Source organism: Leuciscus leuciscus, assembly GCF_965113295.1.
Source record: "Leuciscus leuciscus genome assembly, chromosome: 21".
NCBI classification, from domain to species: Eukaryota; Metazoa; Chordata; class Actinopteri; order Cypriniformes; family Leuciscidae; genus Leuciscus; species Leuciscus leuciscus.
Window position 1 is genome coordinate 9,305,502 of NC_138745.1, and position 24,827 is coordinate 9,330,328.

The window sequence follows — 24,827 nt, forward strand, 5'->3', positions numbered from 1 at the left end:
CTGACACTGGCAATAAAATGAAAACCAAGAACACGAAAATAGCCGCTCGGTTTGCACACTACTTGATTTGGCTGGGCAGATCTGTTCTTTTTCACAGTGGCTACGTGCAGCCAGTCCTCACCAGTGTGGAGGCTCGCGCCCTGCCCCCGCTAGTACGACTCTACTATGGCGAAGATTGCTTTCATTAATATTAATTACGTAACGCGACGTTTGCCTATACGCCCATAGAGTACGCCTACTTGATTTGATTTTGGAACGTTGCCGCTTGAAGGCTTGGCTTATAAATATTAATTTTCTTACGTGTACAGGAAAGGTTAGAATGAATAAATTAATATTATTCATGAGACATACCTTTGTCTTAGTAGAATTCGTAATATTCCCCAGCTATCGATTAACAACCTGAGCTCCTCCATAAAAGGCCATGTGATCGACTGTCAAATGGCTCTCTCTGAATAACATTTTGACGATATTTTTCTTCTATTTTTCTATGCAAACTGGCTTGTGTCTTTTAAATGTATTTGTTTAGATTGTATACATACTAACATTTCTCTGAATGAGCTGTGTTTTTGATAAAGTCCACTAGAGGGCTAGCAGTGCAGTTTTGTCGCTGTCCTGAGTAAGGCGAGGTTGGAGGAATCAACAACATAAGGGAACATTGGCTCGCAGGCCAAGACACGTAGTACACAATCTGCAGAGGCACAGCAAACCTGTCACTGTCCAGTGTGCTTGAGACACAACCGCAGCTGAAACTTCCGTGCAAACGCTCATTGTTGAGCTGGCTTCCTTGTCCGAAAGGGTGTGAAGAGGAATCGCGAGAATAGAGCATGTGTCCTGTTTTCTTTATGTCTTCAATCTAGCGACTTTATTCATTCTAACGTAAGTAATGTGACACGCACTATTGTTTATTATTGTGCTCTGTAGTGTTACTACCTTTGAGCTGTTATTTAGTTTTGTTGCTATTAGTTATAATGCATAAAAATAAATTATTATTAAATGACATCGTTTTTGAAGGTTTTAAAACACTTTTGTCATTGCAAACATAAGTTTTTAAGGAATGTGGCATAACGACTAGTCTAGTTGACGGGACAATGGAACGCGTGAGCAGGGACAGGTTTATCTTAGACTCACAGTAACGAATACCTTCACATTTTATCAACCTGTTCTTGATAATTTGTTTCACCGCTACTCTTAAAGGGTGTTTGCATGTTTGTTGACAATGCATCTAATAATGTAATATTTGACACGTCTTCTTACGTGCTTGTGTGTAGTTTTGGAGCACAACACAGTGGGACATCATGGCTGAGGAGGAGCTCATGTTTACTATGGAGGAGGTGGGCAGCCCTCTGGATGGATCTAGGAATGGGTGTAAGAATAGAGTGACTTTTAAAGATTCCAATGCAAGTGATGACGATGATGAAGATGACCTCCGCATATGCCCCATAACCGACGGCCCCATAAGTCCAACCAAAGGCTTCTGTGACTACCCAAATAACCTTGTTCGCAACCAGCAGCTTTCTAATTCATTGCCCAAAAACTCCTTTACATACAAGGTGAGAATTTCCCAGTTAATATGCAGTAAATATAAATTGCAAGATGCTATAATCGATTTTGAATACAGTTATATATGTATATACAATACAAAACAACTTTATAAACCTGTTACTACATTATAAAAAATATTAAGGGGCCAGGGCACAATCTTTCATTGCAGCATTATTTTATTAATCAAATTCATTAAGTAGCAGCATTCATGGAAAAATATAGTCCCTGACATACTATTTTAGGAACAGCATAGCTGCCAATACTCTTTGTGTAGTTCACACTACTGCATGACTTTCTATATTTTTGCAAAAAAGTGCAGTTTACAGCAAGTACTGTATCCCACTAGTAGTTTGACACCAAATTAGATCATAGATCAGATTAGAACATTTATAATATAATACATAAACCTGTTTTTATTTCTGAATTGCACATATTAGTAAATAATACGGTCATGTGACAACAATGTAACATACTTATGTTTGAAACATTCATTATTGCACAATGCATGCTGTTTCACTTACTATTTCAGCGGGTCCTGTGCAGTAATGTACACAGTAGCTACAGTTGACATCAAAGCCGCTGTTACTACATTGTGTATTTTAGCACGACTGTAATGCTGTATTGACCAGTCATTACCCAGAACTTGAACTATCCATTTCATACTGGTCTTTTGGAGGTCATCCAAGAACGTTCTTAGATTGCTCATGTCCACTTAGACAATGACCTCTCTATAATGGTAAACAAGATTGCCTGTACCACAGAGAACAAGTGAACAAATATTTTTTCTTAACCACAGAATTTTTTTGTTGATGTTACCAGAAGTAGTAGTAAACTAATGCACAGTATGCAAAAACTGTTTTCCTCCATCTCTGTGACACACTCACTTCCATATATGGAGCTTGAGCTCTCGAGTGCACTTCCTTAACCTCATGTACTGTAAATCTTTCTGTAAATATGTCAGGTTGCATTTATACTCATATTTTTTGTGTGTTTAAACAAGTGGGTTTGTCTATTCCTCTAGAACAAAAATGACAAAGAGCATGATGTCAGGTTTGGATCTTTAACTGAGAAAGGCCGGGTATGTTTAATACAAGTTTCAATTTTTACCCTTCACGTTTTCTGTCTTTCCCCAATTTGATTAATCCATCTAGACTGGCATCTATCATGGAATGCGTGCTTTTCCCATATTTATCCTAATGCCTTTTTTCCCTTTCACTCCTACATTTGCTTCTTACATCTGCCTCCATTTTTGAGTCCTAATTTAAACATAGGGGATTTTTTTGATTACCTACAAGCACAGCAATGCTAATATATAATTAATTTAAAAGTTATTTGTTCATGATACTATTGAATTTCTACTTCAATATAGTATGTAAGGTTAGGTATCAGTGGTAGTGCTGTACTGTGTAGGAGATGTCTATGTCTACGTGATGTCTTGTGACACATGGGTAATGTTTCTATACTTAAGGGGTTCCCTGTAAAGAGGTGCCCACATTTTCCTAGTGTCAGACATATATTTGAACTCTGTCTCACTGTGACCTTTCTATAAATAATTGGTTGAATATACTTGGCTACAGGATCTAGGTTTACTGGTTATTTTGGCATATGGGCAGGTTTACTTCACTGATGACGGGATTTGAGACGTTTACTACAGCATAGTATAGTATGCTAGCTCTCTTGCAGTTGTTATTCAGAATTTGCAGCACAAAATGTATAAAATAACCAAGCCTGGTGTCTAATTCTGACAAATTCTTCGTGGGATCACAGGACAGTGACTCTGTGACTCCGGAAATCAAGGAATGTAACGATTCTGGTTCCAATTCTGATTCTTATAGGGTGCAAGATAAGATGTCATTAAAATGATTTGCTGATGGTATTTCTTTATTTTTATTAGGCTGGTATTAGGATCCCCTACATTAAGTCTACTAAAAACATTCCAGCTCTGATTCAAACTTTCTTTGTCCTTTTATTCTTGCATGTCCTTTATTGTAGCATACCTCTTTTCCTCCTGTTCTTTTCTTGCATCCATAATGTAGGCTATAGAGTGGATCGCTTCCATCTTCACTCTTCAACCCATATAGACAGATGTAGGAGTTTAAACAACTTCAATTTCTCATACTCAGGCTACTTGGAAACATGCTATTGAGAAAGCCAAAGCCATGCCAGATCCTTGGGCTGAGTTCCATCTGGAGGAAATCGAGACAGATCGCTGTACTCGATACAGGTGAGTGATTTTGAGTCCTTTTAGATGGTTAACCTACTCAAAGGGTTGAATCCATCAAAAGAGCTCAATGACTTGACTCCATCAAAATGCAACACATGAGCAGAGTTGGGGAAGGTAGTTGGAATCTGTAGACAGCCAAGCTACAAGCTGTTCAACTACAGCTATACGCCCACCTACCAACAAACATCATCTACACTGCAGCTACTAAAAGGGTTAAAACATTCCAGACCCATAAGACTTGTGACGAATGAAGATATTTCTGTTGATCCATTAAAAATCCATGCAACCAAAACTTTGACGGTTCAAAAGTTCATACGGAGATTGTAAAAGTATTCCATATTCTATATAAATGGAGTGATTTAATCCAAGTGTTCTGAAGAGACACGATTGCTTTATATGATGAACAGATTTAATTTAGGATATTATTCACATATAAGATCAAACATACTTGCTTAACGTCAAGCAAGCACATCTAAAAACATATGAAGACATCAGATGCAAAAGCCGCTAAACGCCACCTCTGTCAAAAATTAGATAATGATATTGAGCGTATTCTCTCCGCACATAGTAGGCCTATATGTTCATCAAATAATTTCTTTTCCAATCAGCTAAATTCTAGCCTCAGCCTATTCAGAAATACCAGTTCATCAGGAAAATCAGGTGTGGTGACAAATTGGGTCCTCCCTCAAATCGGGTCTCTGTTAGGACCCCCAAGCGATCCCATTGGCTCAAATTACTTGTAATAGGTACTCTCTTTAACGCCTGTTTACAATTCCTACAAAAACGTGATAATGAAAGCTGTTTTAACTATGGTATAATGGCCATTTAATGTCTGTATTAGTTAGCTAATGTACAAGCATAGCACAAATACAGATTAGCCTGATAGCTTAGTTTAAACACACGGTTGCACTGACAAATATATTCGCATGTATTCACAATCATGTTTAATGTAATTGCGTGTTCAATTAAGTGTAAAATGTCAAAATATTTAAGTTATAAAAAGAACAATGCAATGTTCAATTATTCACTTAAATGGCTATTATTATTAATTAATTAATTAACAGTTTAATCAAGTGAAAGAAATTACGTACAATTTGTTTTATTATGCACAATATAGTAAGCTATACATATTTTTAATTATTATCATTCTTACGTACTTAGTAGTATCATTAATTGATAGTTGATGGCGACCCCATTTCACAGAAGGACCTGATTTGTCAAGACAATGGCGTGCGTGTAAAGAAAATCATTACAGTGGCAATAATGACAGGATTTCGCGAGTTGCATGTAAACACAACAATGTTTCGTGTACTGCTGTAACTCTGACAGAAACTGACATTACTTCCATTAAAGAACAGCTGTAATACGACATGGACGTCGCAGCCACTTTGCATCACAGTTCCCCCTACTGTGTGGATCAGTTTCTTCATTGTTACATTCTGAATTCTGCTTTCATCATTTGGAATGTTTCCAGTAGCATCTTTAGTGATTTTACAACTGATTTGCATGTATTGTTGTTCAAAGAGGTGGACTTAGAGGTTTTTCCAAAAAGAGCAAACATGAACTTAGCTGGTTTTGCAGCAAAAGACAATCAAATTTGTTAAATACCAAAACATTTACTAAAGTGACATTTTTGAAATTAAGTTATTTCAATAACTGACTAATAACCTTCTCATTGCTATTAAAGTAAAATTACTGAACCTAAACATAGGAGCCAAAAAAAAAAAAAAAAAAAACTCATTTAAATGAAAAAATGTCATAGGTACATAGAGGTTTTTGCATCTGAAGTCTTCATATGATATACAAATAAAAATGAGGGTTTTTGAATAAATTAATTAACAATTAAAGGTACAATATGCAAGAATTTTTGCCGCTAGAGGGCGCTACATTCCAAACAACAACAACGGCGTAGCTTGATGACGATGTGAAGGAGCGTGGAATGATGGGAACTGTCGTTTTAAACTCCACCGTGGATGTAAATCAGTCAGACGGGAATCGAAAAATCATGTTCATGGATGATGAGGCTAAGTTCTATTTTTATAAATGTTGCGTTTAATGACATGCTTTTTGTGGCGAGGGGGGCGTGGTTCAGCGCGGTCTGTGATGGGAGAGAAAAAGAGACGAGCAAGTAGGTCAAGTGCAAATGCACCTGTGTCTTATTGCAGTGATCGGCGTGGAGAGACCGCTTATAAGCCGCGCTGGAACGAGAGAGAGACTGGAGAGAAAATTGGACGCAGAGGAAGAAAACCGGTGGATCCAAGCTCTCATTTTTGAACTGTTTTGTGCCGTCGCGGTTGCCACAGTGAATGCGCGTTGTGCGCGGCTTTTGTTTGTTTTGCTTTATTTTAATAAAGTACGAGTCCCAGTCACGACGACGCGTCTTCTTCCTTCCTGACTCTTAAACCTCATCACACTTTTATTTCATTAAAATGAATTAACCGCAAGAAAAGTAAGGTTTAATACTTCATAGATGTTACTGTATTTGTTGAAGTCATTGTTGTGATAACGCTGCGCAGTTTTACATGTTCTAAACAATTGTTGTAAAAGTACATTCGAACATGCCCACATCATTTGCCAAAATACTGATTAATCTTTATGTATAACACATGCTATGTTTATTTACATGGCCATAAACACCAGACGTGATAAACAATGTCAATAAACTAAACACAAATCTAAAGCAATAATACTTTCCTTACATAAACATAACTATTACCGAATGCTACATTTGGAAAATATAAAATTAAGCATGCTTTGTCGACAGAACCAGCTGCAATCGGTAAAGAATAATTGTGTCCCATAACGACTGCAAGAAACAAGCTAAAGTTTGTAGCTTGATAGACGCTACAACTACAACTTCCGCATTTGTCCAGGACTCCACGCAGTACGAGCGGAAACCGAGGGTGACGCGGATATGACGCAATTGACTGGCGACTCCCAGCTCCCCCCTGCTCTAACGCCCCGTTTCCTTGGTTAAAATCGCAATTTTCTCACGATTTAAAAATAGTTGGAAACATTTGGGATATTGTAAGTAATCAACTTAACAAAATATATAACACTGGCCTTGAGATTTTGGGATATTTTAATGCAAAATTCTTACATATTGTACCTTTAAGGTGACAGAAAATACACAAATTATTTTGGAAACACTTGACCTACTCTCATGCTACTGAAAAATGTAAAGTTTGTAACGTACGTCTCTACTTTTAATCAGTGACTCCGCAACACTGGCCATGAGAGTTTTTACCACTGTGCCACACCACAGACACCTGGCACACGTCCAAGTCAAACTCAGAAAATTTGTGATTGCATGTTAAATAAGAGACACATACTGTCAGATGTCTCATAGTTCTAGACTCTAATTTTAAACATTTGTAACTTCACACCTCTAAGAAATATCCCTTGACTGCTTGCCAATGGTTGTGTGTGCCATTAAATAACTGTGCTTGATGGGCTGGTCTACATGGTACACAGGGTTCTGGGCCATGGAAAAAAATAACACACACTTATGTAAATATTGGGCGTGTGCCTTTAGGACTGTCCCCATCATGTAGTATTTGCTGTATTGACTCTTTCACTCACTGTCCCAAAGAAGAAGAAAAAACAATTGTGTATTTTACAAATATTATTTTCATAATATAGAAGATACTTTTTTTAATGGTAAAATGCATTTACATCTCCTTGTAGTTCTCAGCCACGTAGTTTGAGGCCGATTTCTAGTCACTGCTGTGGGAAAAAGTTTGATAACTTCTTTCTGAGAATGAAAGGGAATAGAAAGCTACATTTAAAGTGATTTACACTGGTGTAAACATGTATTCTTGCTCTTTAGATACAATGCGGTTACTGGTGAATGGGCAAAAGATGACATATTTATCAAGATTTCCTCTCAGGTACTTTGGTGCCAACATACACTTGTTTTCATTATGAGCTGGAAGTTGCATTTCTGTAATTATGTTGCTAATACTGATTAATTATGTATTCTCTTAATTGGGATCTATGTCTTTTACAGCCGTTTGGAAGAGGAGCCATGAGAGAATGCTTCAGATCGTGAGTCAAGCAAATATATATTAAATATATGTACCATAGACTAGGTAAATATTACTGTTTGTTAATGAATATTTGGAATAGAAGTGAAAGTGTTAATCAGTTTTTCAGGTTTTTTTCCCCCAAGATTCTATTTGTTATCCTGTACAAAAAAATACATCCCTTAGTATGTCACTTTGTTATTGATGTATCTTCCATTCAAGTGATAATTTTATTAGGGCTGCCCCCTAATATTCGACTAAATGTTAAACACAAGCTCACTTCTCCCCAACAAAGAGACTGATATCAGAGGGAAAAAATAGCGACGGTGAATCAGGTAGAGCCTAACTGTCCATATTGTTGTAGTGTTTCAGTTTGCTGCTGTATTTTATTTATTAGTTTTTATATAATGTATATTTGTTTTGTTTGTGTTATGACTGAAACCTGAGTTTTCATTCGATATTAAGGCTATACTTCCGTCTGTCTAATCCTGGTTTAGATTAAGCCAGGATTAGGCCTTAGTTCTTTCAGAACATTTAACCCTTGCGCATCCTTATGGACATTTTTGTCTTTTTCAGTTTTTTTTTTTTTAATCATTTTGCCTGTGTTAATGTCAACTGCATACATTTTGGCAGGTGTGTATTTTAATTGGAATTTTACTATTTCACTGCCATTTCCTTTAAAATACATTTTGCACTAGGTACACAAAATAGTTCCTCTCATGACCTTTTAGACAAAAATGTCCCAGTTGAAACCCATTAAAACTGCAATTTTTAATCCCAGGGCCATTTGACTATAAAATAATAGCCTTCTGCATATAATAGAGCCAATTGAATAAATAATGCAGTGATAATTGTGTGGGTGTGTTGGTATGGATGTCAGAGTGTGGTTTGTATGTGTGTAATAAAACAAATGTGTGCGTGTATGTGCCTGTAATATTTGAGCAGTGTTTCCCCAAGGATTGGGGAGGTTAGGGTTAAGTTAGGGTTACCCAGCCCCCCAAAACAATGGTTGGGGAAACACTGTTTGAGAGAGAAAAACTACTGCAAATCCCAAATCCAACCACTGTGTGTCCCAGTGAGTTTTGCTGGCATCTAATGAGGAACATTTGGTACTGCGCCCAAACAAAATCTTACTGAAAGCTCATTCTTTGAGATATCAACCTTAAATTTGGAACACAACTTGTTTAGATTTATGGCTTTGATTTTCTAGCAGTTTTCTAGTTCAACATGTTTCATAAAATACACATTTTATATAAAATAATGTTCATAAATCAAACCTTCATAACCAACTTTTTTTTGTTTTACTTTTTAAACTTTTAAAACAGCTCAAACATGCATTTTAGTCTGGGACCATAGGCTTAAACCTTGTCTGTGAAAGCAGGGGTTAATTTAATATTTTAAATGCTCATTATTATGCTCAGTATTTCTCCCCCAACTAATCGACTAATGGCTTAAATGAACGACTAATAGTCGACTAGGAAATTCTTTAGTCAGGGGCAGCCCTAAATTTGATACTCTCATCTCTTGTTTTAAAATGGATTTTTGTTGACCTGTAGCTTTCTATTCTCTATCGTTCACAGGAAGAAGTTATCAAACTTTTCCCACAGCAGCAAATGGAAATCAGCCTCAAACTACGTGGCTAAGCGCTACATGGAGACTGTGGACAGGGAGGTTTACTTTGAGGATGTGAAGTTACAAATGGAGGCTAAATTATGGGGCGAGGAGTTCAATCGCCACAGGCCTCCCAAACAGGTACTTCTCTGGTGAATGTTGTTAATGTTCATAAAATACTGTCACAGTTTGTATGTAAACTAGGTTTTACCACTCAAAACCGGTTTGAACAATCATATCAGATACAAATTATGTACTACTTTAACATATCCCATCATTATTAGGTTGACATCATGCAGATGTGTGTTGTGGAAATGACTAGTCGCCCTGGGAACCCTTTGTTTCACCTGGAACACTACATTGAGGGGAAGTACACAAAGTACAACTCCAACTCTGGTTTCGTGAGGGACGATAACATACGGCTTACACCCCAGGTTGTCAAGGATGTATCAAATCTAAATATGTTGTCCCAGTGAAATGATGTGTGATTATTTATTGGCAATGATGTTTTTGTGGCTTTAGGCATTTAGTCATTTCACATTTGAGCGCTCTGGACACCAGCTGATAGTGGTGGACATTCAGGGTGTTGGGGACCTTTATACAGATCCTCAGATCCACACTGAGAAGGGGACTGACTTTGGAGATGGCAACCTGGGTATTTATCAATATCCTGCATTTTTTCTCCTTATGAACTTGAAGACTTCTTATAAATTTGATTTGTCTTAAGCACAAGTACTTTAAGCATGAGGAACATTTTAGTGATGCACTGAAATTTTGGCAACTGAAAATATTTGGCATAAATAAAATTTCAGTTATGGATGAAACATTGACTGAAACAGTAATGTTTAATTAGTACTACTCCGATGATGCGTTTTTTTTTGACTGTGCAAGTGTCTTTTTCATGCACACGATGTGGATTAACTACAACAGGTAATTATATCAGCTGTGTGGACAATATACATTTTTCGTTTTTAATCGATCTTCATTTTGATGAACCGAGATGTTTTAGTCTATGCTGTTTTCAAAACACAAAACATTATTTGTAGTGCACCTACCATCAAGCTTTGTAACTTTTGGGGCCCTATTTTAACGATCAAAGCTCATGGTCTAAAGCGCACGGCGAAAGTCCGAATCCACTTTTGCTAGTTCAACGACGGGAAAAATGGTCGGTGCGCTCGGCGCAATGTCAAAAAGGGTTGTCCCTATTCTCTTAATGAGTAATGGGTGTGTTTTGGGCATAATGTGCAATAAACCAATCAGAATCTCATCTCCCATTCCCTTTAAAAGCCAGTTGCGCTCGCCCCATGGCGGATAACGGATCTGAGCAGACCATCGACGGGACAAAGTGTACACGCGTTGTTGACCCGCCTATAGGCGCATATTACTAACGCGCTCTTTAAATAACAAAACAAATATTGCGAATAAAACGAGGTGTGTTCTGGCACATTGTTGGCACGTTGCTATTTTGAGGCAACTGAAATAGACCAACTGAAACCTGGTCTAAAGTCAATGGCACAGTCTATTTCAGTTGCCTTTTAATCTGTGCATTTGAAATATTTTGGCTTTCGGGAAAAATTTGTTTTTGTGCATTACTAGTGGTTGTCTTATGTATGTTGTGTGTGTGTTTCAGGTGTGCGTGGCATGGCTCTTTTCTTCCACTCTCACCTGTGTAATAAGATCTGTAGGAGTATGAGCCTCACTCGCTTTGACCTGTCCCCTGCTGAAATTGCACAACTGGACTGCACCAACAAATTGCTGGTTTGTACAAGATCCTTATGTAAGCTCTATATACGTAACATGGGCTCAACAGTAGGATTGCCTGGGGCTAGTGTGAGAAGTTTGGGCCAGTTGATGGAACCACCCAATATAGACGGTGCTGTATTTATATGCTGCAGTGATGACGCCATGACGGCCAGTAGGCCATCCTGGAAGTGGCATCAGCCTGGTTCCCTCAACAAAAACCCAATCAGATTTTACCATTAGCATTTGGATTTTTGCAGAAAATAAGCTCTGACCAACGAAAGATTATGATTCTCATTTGTTTTGTTCATCATGGTAAACATCACAAATGAAAACAACTTTTATTAATTTTGAAGCCTCGAGTCCCACGGAGGAGCTCCGTAAGGATAAAAGGAGGAGTGATGACAATGGAAGGCGAGAGAGCACCAGGCTTGGGACATTTAAAGGAATAGTTCACTTCAAAATGAAAATTCTGTCATCATTTACTCACCCTCAAGTTGTTTCAAACCTGTATGAATTTCTCTCTTCTGCTGAGCACAAAGGAAGATATTTTGAAGAATGTCGGCAACCAGACAGTAGATGGACTCCACTGACTTCCATAGTAGTAAAAAATTAATAAAAATGGAAGTCCATCAACTGTTTGGTTACCAACATTCTTCAAAATATCTTCCTTTGTGCTCAGCAGAAGAGAGAAATTCATACAGGTTTGAAACAACTTGAGGGTGAGTAAATGATGACAGATTTTTCGTTTTGAAGTGAACTATTCCTTTAATGCTTTGTGTGTGGCAGTCGGCCTTCAAGTGGTTTGTTGTTCGTTTAATTTTGTGATTAAAACTTTAGGTTAACCATTTGCCGGTTCCCGCCTCCTCCTTCCCTGAGCTTGAACTGTGTTACACTTATGTTCACCACAGACCTTTTTTTTAGGCATTTAACCAAAAACTTCAGGACAGAAGTGCTAAAATACTAAATCGTTTCTGGGTTTTGGCCTACAAAAATACATCATTCCTGCTGATATGTCAATCCCTTTTCCATGTTTAATTAAACATTCTGTCCTAAAAATATTATACAGGGTGGGCCATTTATATGGATACACCGTGGTGGCATGGGAGTGGTTGGTGATATTGAGGTCCTGTTTGTGGCACATTAGTATATGTCATGGTCACCACCCATCTTGAGGAGTTTGCCCCCTCACATGTACTGGTGTGCCACAAATGGGACTTTGGTGTCACCAGCCATTCCCATGTTGTTGCGGTGTATCCATATAAATGGCCCACCCTGTACTTTGGTTCTGATAGTTATTTTAAAAGTATGGGTGTTTTTGTGGCGTTGCTAATGGAAATATAAGTGGAACTGCTGACCCGATCAGACCAACAGAATACAATTCATGTCTATTAGCCCTGCATTCACAAACTGTTGCAATTGGTTATGAATTTGGATTATTTAAACAAATATTTCTGAAGGTTTTCTAAATGAATAAATTTTTTCTAAGCAGAATTCAGCTCAGACTGTCCTCCGTGGATGTGAAGAGCAGTGTGGTTCGCCCAGGGTTCGGACAATCTCTCTCGGCCACATGCCTGTTCTTCTGTCCCGGCTCTCTGAGACTTCCTCTGTTGATGAAAACAGCGAGACAGACTCGGTTCCCTGTTCTCCACTTAGTATTGGCGTCTCTGCAGACCGATCATCCATGGGTAATACTATACTAACCCGGTACTATGTGTGAATGCACTTAAAGGGATAGTTCACCCATAATTGAAAAGTAGCCCTTGATTTACTCACCCTCAAGTCATCCTAGGTGTATATGACATTCTTCTTTCAGACGAATACAATCGGAGTTATATTACAAAATCTTACAAGCTTTATAATGGCAGTGAAAGTCCATAAAAATGTATCTATCCATGATAAAAGTGCTCCACACGGCTCTGTGGGGTTAATAAAGGCCTTCTGAAGCAAAGCGATGAGTTTGTGTAAGAAAAATGTCCATATTTAAAACTTTATAAAGTAAAATAACTAGCTTCCGGCCAAACGAACATATGGATTCGACTTAAGTCTAAGTGCAACTCATGCGAGTAATGCGATGTACTGCTAATATTTATGCTGTGCCATTACGAACTACGCTACTTCCGACGTCACAAGTTGCCTAAGTTGCACTTTAGGCGTAAGTAGACTGCGAATGGCCGTTTGGCCGGAAGCTAGAATTTTTCTTACACAAATGCACCGCTTCAGGCCTTTATTAACCCCCCGGAGCCGTGTGGAGCACTTTTATCATGGATGGATGCACTTTGATGGACTTCAAAAAATATACGGCCATTCACTGCCATTATATAAATTATAAAGCTTGGAAGAGCCTGGACATTTTTTAATATAACTCCGATTGTATTCGTCTGAAAGAAGAACTAGGAAGATTTGAGGCTAATTTTCATTTTTGGGTGAACTATCCCCTTAAGTAGACCACCTGAGGAATACCAAATCCCCCATTAGACAAGTCAGATCACTTTGGTGACAGATATTTTTTATGTAGGTAACAAGCATACAGTTGCAATCTTCTTGAATGGAGAAATAACTGAAATATCCAAAACTGTTCGTTAAGATTGTTTTGATAATATATTTATTGTGAACAATACAATCTGACAACAATGGTATCATCATTTTTACTTTCTTTACTGTATACTTTTCAGACCGGTCTAGTTAACGTTTAATGCAGTTATCTGTCTCCTCCTCCATAGACTGTCTCTGGTAATTTCAGTGTGTTACTCTATTGCCCTCTACTGAAGACAACAGACATAACAAGGAATGAATCCTTGCATCTATAGTTTTTTTGTTTTTTGTTTTTTTTTAGCGTACCTCGTGCAGTCAGAATTTATTAGCTGTAAGTATGTTGCAACCACCTGGACATTTTGTTTTAAATATATGTATTTAAAGTACTAGAAGTACCTCCACTTGTTGTCAGCTGGCCGAGAACTGAAGTGGGCCTTTGACTGGCTGGTTGTGATGTTAATATAATTACCAATTCATTTCTATGGGAAAACAAGGAAATTCTTAATGGATTTGGCCATTTTTAGAGAGAAAAGTTGTGTTTGACACTTATAAAGCAAAAATCCAGAACCTTCTTTATTTTGACAGCAATGTGGGTAAAAGAAAACTGCTATAAAAATAAGGGATGCTCTAAATGTGTAAGTCAGCAGCAGTGTGACTTATCTAAATATAGCCACAATTATCAGAAACTTCCCCTTAGAAATGACAATGAATGAGTAACTATGGTAGGTAGTTAGGGTTTATTTTCCCTAATGCTAATTGATGTTCCCCCTAGAGAATGATGCACTGCTGACTGTATCTATGGCTTAGCTCATGAATATTAATTAGCTGGTGCTGATGTTGCTAAGTAACCTTTCTGGGCCAGTTTGCACTGACCTTTTATTGTTCTGATGAATATTATAACTAAGGACAAATATTCTAATTTACCTATACAGTGTAAGGCTTTAGTAGAGTATACACTTATCAAAACTGTCATGTTAGCAATTTAACATTGATTTGAAACAGTATTGACAAAAGTGTTTAAGCAATTATTACAAATAGCACCAATGTAATTAAATTGAGTTTAAACACATTGATTTGTTTTAAGCTTTTCCTCAATTCATGTGCAAAACAACTGCAACATATCTAGGCATGCAAGCTCATATATAAAATGAGCTCTCATACAGTGTGTCAGGTGCATACTGAACAGCCTTAGCACTGCATATTTTATTTTGGGACAAATGCACTCTCATTTTTATTAATTTCACAGCCACTTATGTCTCTCGATTTATGTTTCAAAACAGGCTGGTCATTTATGAATGAAATGAATGAGACACATCGAGCTAACACAGATCAAAAGGTCAGTTTGTGAACAAGAATATATATCCATTGTTGACAGTGGTATTAAATTCAGTGATATTTTGTGGAAACGGATTTATACTATTAACTGTACTTGCATTCACAGGACTCAGAGAATGGAGGAGACAGTGGTTACCCTAGTGAGAAACGCAGTGAAGGAGACTTAGTGGAACATCACAGCCAGGTATCGAATATCACCTGGATATTTTTTTATTTTTTTTATCACAACAGTATTTGTATCCAGCACAGGGTTTTGGATGAATTTCAGCATTAAATCTGAACAAATACAGAACATTATTCCATTTAAATTAAACTAGTTTACAACTATTGTTTTGTTTTTTAGATATAGATGGATATACTGTAGATTATGTTAATAATATAGATATTTCATGTTTAGTGCCAGGCTACTGAGAAATGTAGTTGAAATTATAATCTGTTCTTGTTTGATTTCTTAACAAAATGTCCTTTCTACTGCATTATAAACTTGTTGTTCTGTGCTGTGCTTACGTGCATCATGAAACGCAGCAGTTATACACTTTTGGGCTCCTAAGATATGTGATGGTAGGTTTTTAATTCATTCATCATTATTTAGGGACGTCCCTTCTACAACAGACATTTCTCAGAATCGGATGAGGACAGTGTTCGTCGGGTAACTACAAAACCGTTGATAAAATCCCTGTATCTAATCATGATAGTCACCCATCACCCATTGATTCCTAATCTTTCTTCTCATAGAACATTGATTTAAAGTGGTGCTTTTTTGTAATCTACATTTTTTTTTATCTAAACCTCTAAACCTTTTCATCTCACTCTTTCATCTAAACCCCTTTATCTCATCTTACTTTAACCCCCTCACAAGTGGCAAGCTCTCCTTTCCTGTACTGTACACGCATATGCTGGGTTCCCAAAATCATGGAAAACCTGTCAATGTCAGGAAATTTTAAAATTGTGATTTTTGAATGGCATGTGAAAGTCATGGAAATGTCTCTTGTTGAGCTCAAAAGATATTTCATCGACTAGCAGTTGCTGCTTGTGAGTGAAATTTCTATTAAAACAATAAATTAAATAAATTGGGGGGGGGGAAATCTGGAATGACTGGAGAAGTAAGTCATGTGGGAACCCTGCATGTGATTTCCTGCATGCATTGCTTTTTTGTGCAGAAATATTTCAAGTGATTTTAAGTTGTTTTTTGTTTTTTTTGGTTTTCAAAGTCTCACAGATGTTAGTTCTTCTGCTATCCATATTAAGGATTCAAGGAATGTTATATATTAAAAAAAGTGAAAGCAGTTACATCTAAAAACAGTTTGTCGAATGACAAACCGTTTTCATTGACAATAAAGGACCACTTCACAGACCAGCTATGCACTGTATTTGATATCACAACAGACTAGAGCTATAAGCTATATGCTGTTCCTAAACAGTCTTTTTCTGACCTTGGTCTTGGCCAGTAATGGATAAAAAAAGTGTGGATATATTACAAATTTGGACATGGGACAATTCATAAAGTCAATGTTGTTGTCATTTCTCGCCTCAGTTATTACTCTAGGGATAATATGTATTTTTGTTGTCTCTCTCAGCTGACAGAAGAAAAATGGAGTTTTTACCATTCATCTCGCTCCCACATACACAGATCCTCCTGTGTGGCAATGGAGGTGGAGAGACTGAACAACATGCTTCTTGAAAGGAAAATTGGCAAATCCATCCTCGGCAAGGTAATAAATTGTGTCATGTGTTTACAAACCTGGTCCTGAAACTGACAAATTTATTATTTATTTCTGGCAATTTTGAAGAGGCTACCAATCAGGTAGACATTTGAAACTGAATGCAATGATTGGATGAAATATTTTTCCACAGAAAATAAATGTAATTTAAATATATATATATATATTTAGACTGCTTTATTATTAATTACTAGTTTCAACCAGTATAACAAAAAGTGTTTATGAAAAACATTGCCTGCCCTACCTTTAATGAAAATTCTGTCCCTCCATTGAAAGTCTATGCAACCAAAACTTTGAAAAAGGTCCAAAAAGGTCATAAAGGTGTCGTAAAACTAATCCATATGAATCGAGTTTATTCCAAGTCTTGTTAAGAGATACAATCGCTTTATATGATGAACAGATTTAATTTAGGGGTGTATTTGACTTTAACATGAAAGCTCAAACTTGCATGTGTCATTCACTAGAACAAACCTCACTGGTTCTCCTGAGGCATATACACGTTTGAGCTTCTGTTTTTACCATATTTGATGTGCTCTATGTATTTTTTGTTCAATTAAATTAAATCTGTTGATCATATAATGTATCTCTTCACAAGACTTGGATTAAAACACTAAGTTCATATGGATTAGTTTTACAACGCATTTATGAACTTTTTGTATCTTTTTGGAAAGTTTTGTTTGCACAGACTTCCAGTGGAGGGACAGAAACCTTTCATTAATATCATCTTTATTTGTGCTTTGAAGATGAACCAAAGTCTAATGGGTTTTGAACGAGTAGATGATGACTGAATTTTCATTTTTGGGTGAACTATCCCTTTTTAGGTTCATCTAGCCATGGTCCGCTACCACGAGGGCGGGCGCTTCTGTGAGAAGGATGCACCGTGGGACGAGATTTCTGCAATATATCATCTGGAGAGGGCCACCATGTGTGGGGAGCTCGAGGCTATAGTTGCCCTTGGCCAGTGTTATCTTCAGCTGCCACATCACATTCTACCAGAGATAGAATTAGAGGTGCTTTTTCCCCAAATGATCTCATGGATGATAACATATTTTATCTCTTTGCTCTGCTTATTCTTCCTCTGTCATGTCTGTGTTGTTTAATCTCAGGCGTCTGAGGAAAATAGCAAGAAGGGCTTCGGCCTCCTGCTGCAGGCCGCCGAGGCAGGAGATCGGCCCTGTATGATTCTAGTGGCACGAGCATTCGACACGGGTCTGAAACTCCCTTCTGATAGGTATGATCATTTTTTCACATCATTCACATACATTTTTATCTGTATAGACCAAAATGTGTTTAGACAGGGATTCTCCTACTCAGTATGGAATTTGATTTTAGTATCAGACAGAATATTAAAAAAAGATAATTTCCAGATTACATTTTCAGACTGTTGCCCCTATTTAGTTGTCTAAAATATAAATAATTGAATAAATTATATTACATGCATATTTACACCAGCAACAGATAAGGGACTGCGTGATCATTTAAATCACACTGTACTTTGCTGTTTGGTGATCATGCAACATTAAACCATCATTACAGTATCAAACTGATATGTCAGAGGTATATATGCAGGTTATAATGTGTTTCAGATTCCTTCTCATTATGTAAGCATGCATAAACAATGCATTCGGTGAACATTAGAGTAGATCAGCACTGTGGCAGAAAAAAAAAGTTACAGATTACTGTACTATATACTGAATATAATGCTGGAATAATAATGCCTGATAATAAATTATTTCATCAGTAGTGAACAATATTATACTGATTAACATATCCTGCCATTATTTTGAAAATAATATTTTCCACACACACACACACACACACAAAAAAAAATTTATATATATATATATATAGGGTGGTATAAGATTCTGATCACTCAGTCTGGAGTTTTACAATAATGCCAGCATAATGTGTACAACAATGTCATAACATAACTTATTATTAATAATATGAATTTAAAGTACACATTCAATGCTGCACATTGAATGTGAACTGGGTTTGGTGTTCATTGATTTTGAATGATCTACAGTACATACTATCTACCGTATTCCGGCAGTTATTTGGCAACATAATAACATGAAACCATTTATCACATGTTAAATATGGTCTTAAAAATCTACAGAGAAGTCTGGAAAAGTATGGAATTTTAAAATGGAAAATGTGTTGGAACCCACTTTAGAGCTGAAAGTTTTATTTTGAAAACACAGGGCATTGGACTGGAAGCACGCCGTGCACTGGTACGACTCTGCCCTTAAGATGACAGATTATGATGAGGGTGGAGAGTTTGATGGGATGCAGAACGAGCCGCGCTACCTTCTGTTGGCACGATTGGCTGAGATGTACCAGGAGGGAGGGTTCAACCTGGATGCAGACCCCCAAAGAGCAGGTGAGTGTATCTCACACTACATTCATCAACATCCAACACAGTGGTTCAGTACTTCAGATTTAACATCAGAAAATATTACAACAGTATGATATCAGATTGACAATTTTGGTTTCTAAATGTGTCCTGAATTTGCTTTCAATTGGAATTGTATGCATTTTGTAGGTGATCTTTTCACTGAGGCAGCTGATGCAGCAATGGAGGCCATGAAGGGTAGACTGGCCAATCAGTACTACATGAAAGCAGAGGAAGCATGGGCTATGATGGAAGAATGAAAGCGCAGATTAGCCAAAAAAATCATTTTCTGCATCCAGCCCCTGTTTACATGCTTTTTTCGATGGTCTGTTTGACAAATGTTCCATTTTGGTCTTGATAATGTTGATCTTGGATCAAGTTTTTAATGAATGTGACAAGGGCATTCGCTGATTCTAGATCAGTGATATACTGAGGTGCTAAATACACACACTCTCATGGTTAATTTTTTAATTAAGAATAGTTGCACAGTGTCTGCAGCCTGTTCTAGCTGCTTCATGGGAATTTGGGATATGCGCATTACCTGTCAGTAATTTTTTTCTCTTTATTCTAAAAGGTCAACTGGATGTTTTCTTAATAAACCTGTTGTGACTGTTAAAAAAAATACATCATTGATGATTTAACATACTTCTGTAAAATTAATTTACTATATTGTTAGATCTGACGTGTAAGGATTTTAAGCATCAAAAGTTATTGCTGTGAGTTTTAACCTGTTTTTGCATTGATACTGTCAAAAATAACTTTCAGAATTCACCATAATCAAGGGCTGTACCAGTGTGTGTGATTGTTTGTGCTTTTTTTAATGATTAAATTAAATAATAATAAAATATTTTTTAAAAAGTAAGTCTCATTTCACAATATGCCTGTTTAACTAGAAAGTAATATGATCTGTTGTCTTTTAAGTTCATACCAAGATGTCATTGCAGATAAATGAATGGTAGGAGAAAATAAAGTATGTAATAAGATGGAATTTCAGGCATGACAAGGACATTCAGCAACACTAGCTCTTCAATGCACACCACAAAGATAAAATACATTCCTTCAGGGTGGTATAAGATTCTGATCACTCAGTCTGGAGTTTTACAACAATGCCAGCCTTATGTGTGCAACAATGTCATTTCTTATATAGACAGTTGTAGGATTTATTTATTGCCCATTATTCTAGATTTTATCAGCATTCATTTCAATTTCAGATACAGTTCTTGGACATAATTTAAATATTTAAAAATACTAATTATTTTATGTGATAATTACTTATGTATCGTATTTCAATGGAAATGTATTGTTATTACTGATACGAATGTGCAACGCATTCTCATCCTAGGGCGTCATATACTGACACTTTTGACATTTCGTCTACATCCAACGTCCTACATCCAGCAGATAGCTTTGTTCGGTTATGGGTAGGTTTAGGTCTGGGGTAGGATTAGGGTTAGACTATCTATCTGCGTCTCATATTGACGCTAAAGGGTGCCATTTGCGTTGGATGTAGACGAGTGTTATGAATGAATGTTAGTGCCCAAGACAAAGAATCAGACACGTTCATCAAGCCAGAATCCTCATTTCCCACACACCCCATTCTATATTCTTCTTTCAAACATAATCTTTATACAGAAATTACTATACATGTGTCTAAAACACCTGTAAAATTCAAAAGACCAAATTACAAAAAGAAAAAAAAGAAGAGGGTACAGCATACATTTATAATAAATACACAAAATCCATTCATGAGCAATTATAAAAGTTTGTACATTTTGTTAGTTATCTTTTTTTGTTTCTTGGACTCTTCTTTGAGAACTGTCAACATCTAGTGTTTATAGGAATAAATGCAAATGAGGATTTAAGTGATAGTCTTTCTGCTTGAGAGTGTTTGACTAAATTGATATTTCTTTTAGTGCAACTTTACAGCTATCTATGATGTGGGATCACATGAAGCATCAACAAGAAAAGTAAGTCATGCTGTTTTACACTTTATCTGTTGCAACTGAATCACATCTGACTATTGCACTGAAATCTGCACATTCATTAAAGTTTGAGGCTGTTAAACAAAGTTCCACACTCTGGTAAAACCCGCAGATAAAATAAAAAAACGATTTGTGCAGAAAACACCATGTAAATTCAAGAGCCCAAATCACTAAGAAAATAAGGTACGCCATACAAGAAAAGCGCTGTTTATGATGCATAGGCCTACAGAATACAGAAAAATCCAGAGAGGGGGTTCAGCGAAAAATCGGCAGCTGGCAGCAGGAAGTAGCTGCCACTGGCAGCAGGAAGTAGCTGCCGTTGACAGCCGGAAGCCCTGCCATATTAGGAGGGACCTGCCATTTCTTGGCAGCCAATCAGTATCGTCCAACGTAGTAGCAACCAATCACATTTACCTGGAAGTCAAGCGAGAGCAGCGCCGGCGAATCTTCAGTAATGGCCGCGGTATTTGGCAGGGTAAGTTCGTATATTATCAGATTAAGAAATAATTGTTGCTCTGTACGTTGGAGTTTAACTTTTATGTTAGAGACAGTGTATCTGTGTCTACTTAAGTTGAATTGGTTAATTTAATCATTTGTAGAAACGCAGCTTGTGCACCGTGTGCTCCTGGTTTGTGAGGGGCTATCATTAACTCCAAATACTAACTTACGTTACCATTATCATTAAATATTAGCGTTTGTTAACATGTTAACTTAATCTATTGATTAGAATAAAGCTCATGCTGATTTATTGGAATTGACAAGCTCAGCCTTGATGATACACGTGCAACGCTAACAAAACATATCCCAAATTATCTAACTTATGTTTTAATACAAAACACCATTTTAATCAACATTACTTCACCATATTCTAAACTTCTGTTTTTTTGTAGTTTCACCAAGTTCACCACAGCCTGTCACAGATTGCGGATGGACAAGCATATGTGCCAGGAAGGAAACCCCAGATTTCCAGTTGCAAAACCAACCAAACTCACTGGTATGTTTTCACATAATGAACATAATGTTCAAATGTATTATATCCTGTCTTGATCAAAGCAGGCAAAAGGCATTCTGTTTTTTATATATATTTTTTTTTTATATACAAATTCTAGATTGTATCGAAAATTTGACATTTCAGTGTCTGTTTATTTTCTTAGTTTGATCATGTTTTGGATGGGACCCAATCACCAGATGAGACCAGAATATATATATATATATATATATATATATATATATATATATATATATATATATATATTTATATTTATTTTATATATATCTATTCAAAATATACTGGAACTGTTCACTTTTTCCATATAACTTTCACCCCCAGTTTCACAGACAAGGCTCAAACTAGTCCCAGACTAAAATGCATGTTTAACTGAAAGCAAATTACACTTGTGTATCTTAAAATATCAGTGCCATTGTTTCTTTTAAGATTCACAACAGTAATGTTTTTTCTAAGGCATATTTATAAAAGTCCTAATTGCACTAAGGCCTAATCCTGGCATAATCTAAACCCTATCTGTGAAACCGGGCTTCAAAGTTTTACATATTAGTCCAGTGGTTCAGTTCAACACTTTGTTCTCTGGCTTTAGATAGGCATAGACAGTGGCATTTAAAAAATAAATTACACCTGCTCCCTAGTTCAGGTATGCTACTGTCTACTGCTGCAACATGGCTAAGTGGTTCAACACGGCGTTAATCTCTCTCTTTCTCTCATGTGTATAAAATAACTAACTTTTTCCCCCTTCTTTTTAAGCTCAATTGCAATAAAGATGGATCCGGGATCTTGGAAGCTTGTTAAAAATAAGGTATTGATTTCATGTTACAACAATTTTGATTTCTTTACTATCTTTAGTGTATAAATAAAATGTTAGTTTTTCCATTTAGATTTTTTTTTCCAGGATGTTCCAGCTCAGTTGGGATCTGTGGACTGCAGTGTATTCATGCTAATGGTAAGTTATTACGGTGGTTTTGTTTCCCCATAACATTTATTTTACGGATAACCCAACATCCATAATAATTATCAAAAGACATCAGGCTGATCCCAATGAATTTTGTTTTTCAGGTGTGTGTGTGTGTGTGTGTGTGTGTGTGTGTTAAGGTTAGTGATGTCACTAGCCCAGGAGGAAGCTTGTGTAGTCCCCACCAGTTGTTTGTTGTAGTCCTTAAAGTGATTTCTGTAAAAAATAAAATAAAATAAAAGTCTCCCTTTGCTTTGAACTTTTATCGTCGTAACTTATTCATATTGCAGATATTGTTTATGCTCTGACAGCAACATTACTCTAAAGTTTCTTTCTTTCTTTCTTTTTCTAACATCTGTCTTTCTTTATTTTCTTTCTTTCTTTTTCTAACGTCTGTCTGTATTTCTTTCTAACTTATCTTTTTCTAACATCTGTCTTTCTTACTAATCTTAAGGTTACAGGGGTTAAACACTATGTGATCTGATTCACAGAATTGTACTTTTATGTGTATTTCTTTAAAGTGAACATTATCTGTTCTACTTTTGGAGGAACTGCGATTCCATTGTGTTTTTGTGTGTGTGTGTTGAATGCTCTGTGCAGGTCTTGTGATATGCAGCAGCTGACCCCAAGACGCCTTTCTACGACCTCCGAGGTCATCACCGGACCATCTTGGGCTCGGATGACAATGTCGACTTACCCTCCTATCTATCCATAAGTGTAGAATTGTTTTAACTTTGTTCTTTTGCCAATGAGAAGTAGCCAACCGGTATTTACTGATGTCAATCATGCCCTTGGAAATGGTATAACTGGTGTGAGATTTTGTGTACAGTAGAGTCTCTGGCCTGCGACCCCGTGAGACTTTGACGCCTGGCTCTACCAATGAAACTATTCTTCAGTAAATTTTTACTTATTTGATTGAACCTCACGACTGGTCTTCTTTCATCATATCTGGTCCTGGGTCTTTAAGCTGTTATCCCCTAACACTAGAAACATTGTAAATCATGTTAAACCATGCTAGAACATTGTAAAACGTTTTCAAACTTTCTTTTTCAAGCCAACTTAGTTTTTTATGAACTTTAACATCTAGTTCAGAATTGTTCATTCTGATTTCAGAACAACAAATATCAAGCCTGTTTTCAAAGTTACAGCTGTTTTATAAAACAAAGACAAGAATGTATTGAAATACTACAAATGTAAAACTGAACTTAAATGATAGCAAAATATGATTTTTAAATAAAGGTCATTGAGAAAATGTTTTTTTTTTCTTCTTTTAGACATGACTTTCATTATTTGTTTAATGAATGTTTATGTACGTTTAATAAATATACAATATTATTATATAGGCATTCATTTATGTATATATTTCATTATTTGACAAACATGTACACAAATTATATTTATACACGTACAAATTCATAATTTCAAGTGTAGCTTAATGTTTGTTTTTTTGTACTGTCTATGATCTTCGTTATTTAATTTATATTTGATAAACCTTTTTAAACCAATTACAAAATAATTACAAATTTAAGTAATTTATTTAAATAAGTACTAAAATGATATATATACATTGATATAATAATTTATTTGCCTTGCTAAAAGCGGCATCCACCTCCGACTTCCGGTTATTAGCGGCAGCTGACGTCAGCTGCCAGTGGCAGCTACTTCCTGCTGCCAGCTGCCGATTTTTCGCTGAACCCCATGAGCAGTTTGTAAGTTTGTAAATTTGGTTTTACAAACGACTTTTTATTACTCC

The 24,827-nt window shown here is 36.5% G+C and overlaps 2 protein-coding genes across 6 annotated transcripts; both read left to right on the plus strand.

Annotated features, from left to right (window-relative positions):
* The first annotated feature begins 431 nt into the window (after window positions 1-431).
* On the plus strand, window positions 432-19,990 carry eef2k (eukaryotic elongation factor 2 kinase). Of its 4 annotated transcripts, XM_082151385.1 has the most exons (19): window positions 436-876; window positions 1,269-1,550; window positions 2,564-2,620; window positions 3,666-3,766; window positions 7,596-7,656; window positions 7,776-7,813; window positions 9,372-9,543; window positions 9,687-9,836; window positions 9,925-10,057; window positions 11,033-11,160; window positions 12,635-12,830; window positions 14,958-15,013; window positions 15,119-15,196; window positions 15,605-15,661; window positions 16,590-16,724; window positions 17,555-17,743; window positions 17,840-17,964; window positions 18,938-19,116; window positions 19,279-19,990. In XM_082151385.1, the coding sequence occupies exons 2-19, from the start codon at window positions 1,296-1,298 to the stop codon at window positions 19,386-19,388; spliced, it is 2,220 nt and encodes a 739-aa protein (XP_082007511.1). In that variant the 5' UTR covers window positions 436-876; window positions 1,269-1,295; the 3' UTR covers window positions 19,389-19,990. The 4 variants fall into 4 exon arrangements, with proteins under 4 accessions (XP_082007514.1, XP_082007513.1, XP_082007512.1 ...); XM_082151387.1 differs by lacking the exon at window positions 2,564-2,620 and having other exon boundaries at window positions 433-876; XM_082151386.1 differs by lacking the exon at window positions 15,605-15,661 and having other exon boundaries at window positions 435-876.
* A 1,369-nt stretch (window positions 19,991-21,359) lies between these two features.
* LOC309484916 (uncharacterized protein) lies at window positions 21,360-24,328 on the plus strand. 2 transcript variants are annotated; one of them, XM_082151394.1, is made up of 5 exons: window positions 21,360-21,585; window positions 22,001-22,104; window positions 22,870-22,921; window positions 23,015-23,065; window positions 23,675-24,328. In XM_082151394.1, the coding sequence occupies exons 1-5, from the start codon at window positions 21,565-21,567 to the stop codon at window positions 23,681-23,683; spliced, it is 237 nt and encodes a 78-aa protein (XP_082007520.1). In that variant the 5' UTR covers window positions 21,360-21,564; the 3' UTR covers window positions 23,684-24,328. The 2 variants fall into 2 exon arrangements, 1 of the variants encoding a protein (XP_082007520.1); XR_014201001.1 differs by lacking the exon at window positions 21,360-21,585 and having other exon boundaries at window positions 22,000-22,104; window positions 23,001-23,065.
* Window positions 24,329-24,827: the final 499 nt, after the last annotated feature.